Genomic DNA, 9,376 nt, shown 5'->3' on the forward strand with positions numbered 1-9,376 from the left:
GGTCCCAACTGGCAGCAGCAGCCCATACTCTGCCCCAGAGGAGGCCGGCTGCACATCACCTCTGCTGAGGACAGCTCCTCACTCCCGGACAGCTGCCACCCCGATGCACAGCCACCGAGCAAGAGACCCCCCCAGTCTGGGCTTGCCCCCAGAGACAGGGAGTGCACACGGGAATCCCAGTGTTGTCACAGATAGCTGGCAGGATTCTGTGCAAATGTTCCATGCACAGCACAGGCCTCCTGCCCAGAATGTCTCTCTCCCCATGTGCGTGTGGTGGTAGCAGGGGCATGGGGGGCTGAAGAGGCCCAGGGCAAGGAAGGAAACTTACCTGAAGAGTGACGGGACAAAGGAGGACCGGTCTGGCTTAGCGTCAACTGCATCTGGACTGCCCGCGTCCCCAGCTGCCTGCTCCACACCGCAGCCTTGATCGTCTGCCATCTGGAAGGAGAAAAACAAACCAGACCGTTGCTATTTTGTGGTATCACTAGCCTCGGGGTATTTTTAAGCAGCACTCGCAAGGATACAGTTTTTAACTAAGGCTGCAGGTGAGCAGTCTGGCATATTTGGGCTCCAGGTCTACTGTACCAACAATTCATTCAAATGCTTGAGCACCAGCTTTATTTCCGGCTTTGTTCCGGAGATGGGTGAGACATCAGCTACGGAAACAAAATCCGTGCCCTCAGGGAGCTTTGCGCCCGGCCTCCGTGATTTTGTTAGAGGTTCCCTATATGAGAAGCTGTGGGAGGTAGGTCAAGGTTTGTAGTGACCAGAAACTCCCCCTACATTCCCGACAGGTTATAAGGGTCTCATCCTTTTCCTGGCATCACTCAAACCCAGTTCAAACACAAGAGCAGCCTGGGGTATAAAGCCATCTGTATCAGATTTTTTTATTTACGTGGTTCTACCAAAATTATTTTCCCACTCAAGAATTTTCAAAAGGGGCACCTGGGTGGCTTAGCTGGTTAAGCGTCTGTCTGCCTTTGGCTCAGGTCATCCCGGGGTTCCTGGGTGGGGCTCTCTGCTCAGTGTAGCCTGCATCTCATTCTCCCTCTGCCTGCCACTCTGCCTGCTTGTGCTCTCTCTCTCTCTCTCCGTCAAATAAATAAATAAAAACTTAAAAAAAAAAAAAGGAACTTCAAGAGATCCCTACCATCTAAAAAGCTCAAATCTAAACCCATCTCCTAGGATTTTAAGACCCTTTGTTATCTACTACTGGAGTCTGCAAACTATGGCCCACTACCTGCTTTTGCAAATAAAGTTTTATTGGAATACAGAGATACCCATTCATTTACATATTGTCTATGGCTGCTTTCCTGCCACAACCAGAGTCGAGCAATTGTGACAGAGACCACGTGGCCTGAAAAGCCTAGAATATTTACTACCTGGCCCTTTACAAAAAAAGTAGCATCTCCTACTAATCTACTACTTCCTCTACTTTAAAGAAGAAAATATAACAGTAAGAATAGAAACTGACTGGGCACCAGGTGGCTCAGCTGGTTGAGCGTCTGCCTTCAGTTCAGGTCATGATCTGGGGGTCCTACGATAGAGCTCTGCGTCAAGCTCCCTACCTGGCAGGGAGTCTGCTTCTTCCTCTGCCCCTCCCCCCTGCTCATTCTCTCTCTCTCTTAAATAAATAAAATCTTAAAAAAAGAATAGAAACTGAATTAGTATTTACATGCTAATTGTCTTGTAAGCATTATCTTATTTAATACTCTCAATGATGCTGCTAGACCACCCCTACGATCACTGCTCTTTTGAGACGAGATAGGTGAGGCTAGAAAAAGGGATATAGCTTGTTCCAGGATACATAACTAGTAAATAGGACTTGGATCTGAAGCCAGCAGTATTCACCCCAGAGCACCTCCTGCCCTCAACCATCACACCATCCAGCCTCTCAGTGTCCTTAAACATATTATGCTCATTTCAGGTTCTGTCAGGGCACACCGTTCTCTCTTTCTGGAAGTCACCACCCACACATTTGCTGGACATGACATCTTTGCTCAGCTTGCTAATAATCAGTCTTAAGAATTCAGCTTAAATGGCACCTCCACAGGGCAGTCTGCCTTGATTACACCTATCTCATCAGGTCCCCCCATCCCCATTCTCTTGGTCTTTGGTTTATTTTCACTCCGCTTATTGTTTAGCCCAAACACAACAGTTCCAAGTTCATCACAGCAGAAGCGACCAACAGACAAATGGTGTTACTGAATAAATATTAATTGAATGGAAAGCTGGAAGAAATCAATGTCCGAAGGAAAAGAATCAGCTAAAAGTGATGCGGCTGGATGGAAGTAGAGCCTGTATACTAAAGTTGTTTTTCCTAAATCAAGTCCTGTTTCCTCCCCCTGAAGGGCTTGGCTTTCAGTAACGACGGAAAACCCCTCCAGAGTCCAATTTCTGCCGGTCTCAGTCTCCGAGCAATTGCATAGACAGAGTGGGCCACAGTGGGCAGGCGCAGGTCCTCATTCCTGTTAGGCTCACCCAGGGATGTTTTCACTCAGTTGGAAAACAAGAAGGCATCCACTTGACAGAACACATTGTGCGCCAGAGCACAAGTAAGGACTTCTGGAGGTGGGGAGGAGAAGGAATCCAGCTTGAGGAGAGGGGTCCAAGATGGCAAAGTGCTGACCTGGAGGCCTTGAGTTCTGAGTGGCATCATCACGTCACCTTGCAGCTTCCCTTAGCGGTGAGCTGGACGGTGAGGAGAGAACTGAGAGGGAGGGAGGGTCCCCCACCAGCTCTCTACAAGGACTGTGAGAAGCTGGGTGCTCATCTTATTTCTCAACACCCAAAAAGTGTCCGGTTGGTGGTGGTTAGATTTTTCAGATTAGACTGCAAAATGTTTCTTGGAAACAGACTTAACCTCATCCCCAGATCAGAGAAGCATAAACCCAGGCATGCAGAAACACTCAATAGTTTTTATTTCATCTCCTTTATATAGAATTACTTTTCCATGGGGATTGTGGTTAGCAAAGCACAGACATATTTTCAAAATTAACAAGTTAAAGTCAGACAAAATCCATGAGGAAAAGATGCTACGTTTGACATGTGGAATTTAAGCCTTGGGCCTCTTGCTAATGCTAAGTCTTCAAGGCTAAGTCTAGGACATACAATGATAAAACAATGTGACCAATTTTTTTTAAATTTTATTTACTTATTTGACAGAGAGAGAGACAGCCAGTAAGAGAGGAACACAGCAGGGGGAGTGGGAGAGGAAAAAGCAGGCTCCCAGCAGAGCAGAGAGCCTGATGCAGGGCTCCATCCCAGCACCCCGGGATCAGTCCCTGAGCCGAAGGCAGACACTTAATGACTGAGCCACCCAGGCGCCCCCGACCAATTTTTTTAAAAAGGACAACCCTAAGCAAAACAGCTCCTAAGAAAGCCAGACATTGGTTCTGATGTTGTGGGGAGTGCTGGGAAGAGTTTTGGCGACTCCTCCTCATTCATTCAGTGGATATTTATGGGGGCTCTGACACATCGGGTTGCGTGCTAGGAGCTGGGGACGCAGCTGGGAGCACGCTGACCTGGTGCTGCCTTGATGGCGGACAGGCTCTGAGAAAAGGATGGCACCAGTGTGGAGCTGCCACTGTGGTGAGTGCCATGAGATCCTGTGGCCATGCCAGGGGACCCGACCGAGCCTCAGAGGAATTAGGGAAGGTTCTCAGGGGAGGAGATATCTGAGCAGAGGTCTGAGAAACGTGGGGATGGGGCTCTGCAGGCAGAAGGGAACTGCGCACGTGCTCCATCAGAGCCGGGGTGCAGCTGAAATGCCTCGTCCTTCCCATCCACGTGGAGGAGACTTTGGACTGGGTACTGGGACATAAAATTTAGGCTTATTTCTATGGTTCAGTGGTGGGAGGCTTTCCAGAGCTTTCCCTCCAAACACTAGGCTACAAGGGTCTTCTGTGTCCCCACTTCCTAGACAGTGGGAACAGCAAACACTCAGTGACTTTCTGACTCCTATGAGGCTGCGCTTGAATTCTGGTAAAATCAAGTTCACCCAGAACAGGGGTTGCTGACCCGGTGGGGTGCCTGATTTTGGCCAGATCATTTCAGTCAAGCCAAGACTTGGTGTTGACCCTGTATTTCCACTCATCCTCAGGGCCCACCAAGAAAATCTGGGCCTATTTCACCTCTGCTGTGCCTGGTGAGGGCAGGCCTACTGTTGTTCTCTGGTGTTTGTCCCCTTCGTAGGGCTCAGGCTGCCAAGAGCAGTCAGTCACGCCAGGGCTACTGCTTATCCCACGGCACATTTGTCTTCAATTAAACGTGTCTATCTTCTCGTTAAATGAATCAACATGTGATGCAGAGAAAGCATCAGCACTGCCAGGAGCTCTATGTAAGCACTAGGTTCGCTATTGTCGCTCTTATTGTCACTAGGATCCACTAGGACCCTATTTGCAGACTGGGATTGGCAGAGGGAGAGAGAGAGTCTTAAGCAGGCTCCACACCCAGCACTGAGGCTGATGCAGGGGCTCGATCCTGAGATCATGATCCGAGGCGAAATCAAGAGTCTGGATGCTTAACCAATTGAGCCACTCAGGCGCCCCAAGAAATATTTCTTTATAAATGTTTTAACTAAAACGTACTTAAAATGTTTGAATCATTCAGTGCCCTGAATAAATTGTTGATACAGGACAGACAACACAACCAAGTTGAGAGCCCAGTCATGGGAAAAACAGATCAGGGGTTAAACTGGCTCCTCCATCTATTAGCCATGGGGCCTTGAACAAAGTGCTCAATGTCTTTGAGCCTCAGCTTCCTCATCTGTGAAATGGGAAGATAATGATGCCTAAGTCACACGCTGAGTGTGAGGAATGAATGGAAAAATGCATGTAAAGTGCTAAGCATAGTGTAGCACCTTCTAGATGTTCAATAAATATTCCTTATTATCACCACTGTTGGCAGAATTCAAGACTAAGAAAACATTCAGCTGTCAACCTTCACCCATATTTTAAAATCACATCCATATCTTAAGCAGCCTTTGTGTAGAATGAAAAAAAATTCCTCTAGTGATTATTTCTAAACACATTTTAATAGGCAACTGGTACACATCTGGTAGGAAATCACTCCCCAGATATATCCTGAACTCTGTGTGTGTGTGTGTGTGTGTGTGTGTGTGTGTGTGTGTGTGTGTTTTATGGGTGGGAGATGGACTCACTGCACCTGCTTCCTCTGAAAAGTGACATAACACAACTTGCACCCCACTCTTGCCCCAGTGAAGAGAATCTTCCTAAAAGGCTCAAAGAGACGCAGCCCCGAGGACCTCCACCTCTCACCTTTGGCACTTGGAGAAGGGTTTCTCCTGGCACTCAGTATCCCCCTGTCACCAAAGGCTCACAGCACTGCTAGGAGGCTCGAGCCTTCACCCCATATTGCAGAAGAAACATCGGTTTCTTCGGAGATTTTAAGTAACCTGCCCAGGGCCACACAACTAACAGGAAGCAGAGGTGGATTATGAACCTAGGTGAGGGCTGCCTATGGAGGCTGAAGGTCAAGAGCCCCTGAAGGAGGAAACTGCCTGTAAGCAAACAAAGTCTAGGGCCACGGAGTCCACCAGAGCAAGAGTTCAAGGGAAGAGGCCTGACCAGTATAACCCACAAGTAAGTTTACTGCCCCATAAACGACAAACTTGAATACAACGGTTAAAGGTTGCAAGGTCGCCTGTGGTCCTGCCTTTTTTCTACTTCCTCCAGGGATCTTCAAGAGCCCCGCACCAGAGGCCCCAGCCAGGATGACAGAAGCTCCTGCACACTGAGCCCAGACCGAGGCACTGCTATATGCATCAGTCACCTCCTTCCGTCCTCGCAGCGACCCTCACTCAGCCCGCGGTCACCACCATTCCCATTTAACAGACAGGCACAGAGAGGGCCGAGGCCCACAGCTGACAAACTGCGGCGCGGAGACCGGCGCCCTGGGCTGTCTGACACCGGGGCGCTCGCTGTCAGCCCGGCGAGATCCCCATCTCCTCTCTCCGGTCTCAATCCACGCCCCCTTTTCCAAATCCCGCGGCCAGCAGGGAAGGGAGAACCAGCTGAGCCGAGCAAGCGGCACCCATCCCTCTCCCCAAAGTTTCAACGCCGGCGGGCCAGGGGGAGGGGGGGTGGGAGGAGAGCCGGCCGGGGGCTGGGAGGGGCTCCGGGCTGAGTGGGAGGGGAGATCGCGGCGGGCAGGAGGGAAGGAGCGCGCGCGCGGCCGGGGCGGGAGGGGCGCAAATGGAGGCAGGGGCCGAAGTTACCGTGTCCGCGGCGGCCGGGCGTCCAGAGCGGGTGTCCGTCTCGGTCCCTCGACGGCGAGGGTCTGGGGCCGCCCCAACGAAAGCGAAACTAAAAGGCCCGGAGCGGCAGGGGGCGGAGTCGCGCGGGGCAGTCTCCTCCCGCTCGCGCTAGTGCGCTCTCCGGAGTTGCTAGCGAGCCCAACGACCCGCTCCAACGCGCGAACCGTCCCGGGAGAGCGCCCCCTGCAGAACTGGTCGCCGGGTCTGCACCACGGTCGGCGCGCGTCGCCCGGGGGGAAGGCGCCCTGGCGAAGTTGGCCGCGCACCTGGAGAGCGTGCTGGGTAAAGCTGGCCGACAGCTCTAGGACCCCGAAGCCGTGCTCACGGTCCCCGGGGAGAGCACCTTCTGCACCGCCAGCAGCACTCCAAGTGACCCGGGAACGCGCTCTGCAAGCCTGCCCCGCGCAAAGCCCCAGCCGCGCACGCGGAAGAGCGCGCTCCGGGGACTTCGCGGCGCTCGACGCCCCAGTGCTCGCCAGGGGCGCCCCTCCTTCTCTCCTGCCGCTACTGTACCCCGTCTGCACCTCTACTCGGGCTTCCGCACCAGTATCCAGTATCAGGGACCCAGTCCCACAGCCAGAGGGCTTTTCCCCAGCCAGGCCCTCGACCCCAATCTGTGCTGTGGGCGCCCCAACCCTGGGGAAGGGAGTGTGCTCGGCGCCCGCAGCAGCTGGTTACCTTATCCGGGCCGGGCTTCTGGGGCCAGCCGTGGGGTTGCCGGTGGGCTTCCGGTGTCCACTCTTGGGGACGCCTCGGTTCGCGTGTAGACGGTAGGACCCCGAACTCCTCCCTTAGGCGAGTTCCCGCCTCGCAACTCGGAGAACTTGTCTGGAGGTAGCGCCAGAATCCGTCCCGCTATATTTATGGAGCGCCCCCAACTGTCAGCCACTGGACATGTGCCCGCGACTTGGTCTAACGCGGGAGGGACCATGCTCTTCCCGGGTTTCACCTCACTCCTATCCCTGCGCCCCCACACACGTGCACGCACGCACGCGCACATGCGCACCACTCACACTTTTGCCTTTCTAAGCCCTTGGGGCTCCGGCCGGTGCCTCCAATGCCTTTCGCTCCGAGGCTCCTCAGGACAGAAACTAATTAACTCGGTCAGACTCCGGTGTGAGTATCTGAGAAGAAATCACACTTTTATCTATCCCAGAAATAATTGCTTTTAAAGAACTTTCAACACCTTGAATGAAAGGGAACCTTCATGGCGTGAGATCAGGCAAGAACCATATCTTTTCTTTGTGTTTGCTTGCTTTACCTGGGCCTCAGACTTCAGTATTGTTTCTAGAATCTCGCCAGGTAAGGATACTTTCTTGGCTTAAGGAAGGCTGGCCCCAGGTAAGGGTCAGGGCATAATTATAGTTTATTCTGCAAAAATCTTGAATTCCTGAATATTTTAAACAGTTACACTATTTCCAGTGTGGCCATGCAATAGGCTGAAAGTTTGTGTTCCTGGTTAAACATCCCCCCCCCCATTAATATGTTGAAACTTAATGCTCAACGTGATGGCATTAGGAGTTCGGGCTTTTGGGAAATGCTTAAATCATGAGGGTGGGGCGCTGGAGAGTGGGATTAGTGCCCTTAGTTAAAAAAAGGCTGGACGGAACTTTCTAGTCCCTGTCACCTTATGAGGACATAGGCACAAGAAGTTGCTGTCTGCATCCCCAAGGAGGGCTCTTACCAGAACCTGGTTATGCTGGCACCCTAATCCTGGACTTCTAGCCTCCAGAATGGTGAGAAATAAGTTCCTGGTGTTTATAAGCTACATGGTCTGTAGTATTTTATTACAGCAGCCCACACAGGCTAAGATAGGCTGCATTACTCTATTTAGCATCCGTGTTTCTGAAATGTCCGTGGTAACTAAGTCCTGTAGACAGTAAGATAGTTTGCTTTTTAAAGGAATTCAATTGTGAATTATTTAAGAAATGAAAACTTCCTACCAGTAAAGAAAATTAGTTACTAATTTATAAATGTAAGTTTTTCAGGTTACTCGTGAAATAGAGTGAAACACGATGTTAGATTTTGGAAGGGGCCTTAATATCCAATCCCTCTGCTCATTTTATAAAGAATCTGAGGCTCAGAGAAATGGCCCATATCACAGACTTGCTACAGGCAGAACCAGAATCAGGTTGCCTTAAAAAAATAAATGAATTTTCCTTCCTGTTCTTTCCTGGAGAATCGGGCTCTCACAGAGGCTTCTCCAGTGACCAGCTACTGCTCTGCCTGGTAGCCAGCAGAACCCAGCAATGCTGAAGGCACTGGAAGAATTCCAGTGACAGACCTTCCTATGAACAGCTCTCTCTAGCACCCAGAGGGTAGAGTTCCAGAAGGTTCTAGAGGATAGATTTCTAGCAAGTTCCACCAGCGTGGCACCACAGTGACTTTTCTGCCATCTAGTGAGCCACAGACATACTCTCTCCAACAGGGTTTGGAACTTAGCCCTGGGGTGGGGAGTGGTGGGGGGCTCTGTATCTCAGCTCTAGGTAGGGGTAGCAGCCTGTTATGTGATGTGACGTGATGTGATGTGTTGTTATAGGCCACCCACCATGGTAATTAGCTCAGAATAACACATTTGACTTTACTGGCTCACTCAAACCCTCACTCCTGCCTTACGGAAGCACTCCCCAAAGTCCTCACCTCGAGCTGTGCTTTTGGGAGAACCTAAACTAAGGTCGACACACAGCCTCAGCATGGGAGGAACAGCTCCAGTCTAAGCAAAGTGACAGTGACAGAGCAAAAGGTGGGGAGCTTTCTCGTCATTCTGAATTTGCCATCTCTGTAATTTCAAAACCATTTCACATCCATGGTCCTGGAGGGCACTGGAAATGACTCAGAGCGAGGAAGAATGACCTCATATTCTGGATGACAGAACCAAGGTACCAAAAGATCTTGACCAGCTGAAGCAATGGGGCCACCATCAACAGGAGGAAATTGAAGAGATTAATCAGTGCTATGTTTAAGTTCAAAAAAAATAAAAATCAATTACCCACACACTGAACACGATAGCCATTAATGTGAAACGAAATGTGGGGTTTTTCACTGATCACAATTTCCCTGTGAGTCAAGACTTCAAAACAAAACAAAACAAAAAACAAC

General features: G+C 50.7%; 1 protein-coding gene across 1 annotated transcript in view; it reads right to left on the minus strand.

Annotated features, from left to right (window-relative positions):
* Positions 1 to 9,376, minus strand: part of CASP7 (caspase 7) — a 32,406-nt gene extending 23,030 nt beyond the window's left edge. The window contains exons 1-2 of the mRNA XM_026494170.4: positions 6,239 to 9,376; positions 329 to 438 (exon numbers count right to left, since the gene is read on the minus strand). Coding sequence (XP_026349955.1) covers positions 329 to 438 — 110 coding nt within the window. The 5' untranslated portion in view covers positions 6,239 to 9,376. The remainder of the gene's footprint in view (positions 1 to 328; positions 439 to 6,238) is intronic.

The sequence above is a fragment of the Ursus arctos genome, unplaced genomic scaffold (genome assembly GCF_023065955.2).
Source record: "Ursus arctos isolate Adak ecotype North America unplaced genomic scaffold, UrsArc2.0 scaffold_7, whole genome shotgun sequence".
Classification (NCBI taxonomy): Eukaryota; Metazoa; Chordata; class Mammalia; order Carnivora; family Ursidae; genus Ursus; species Ursus arctos.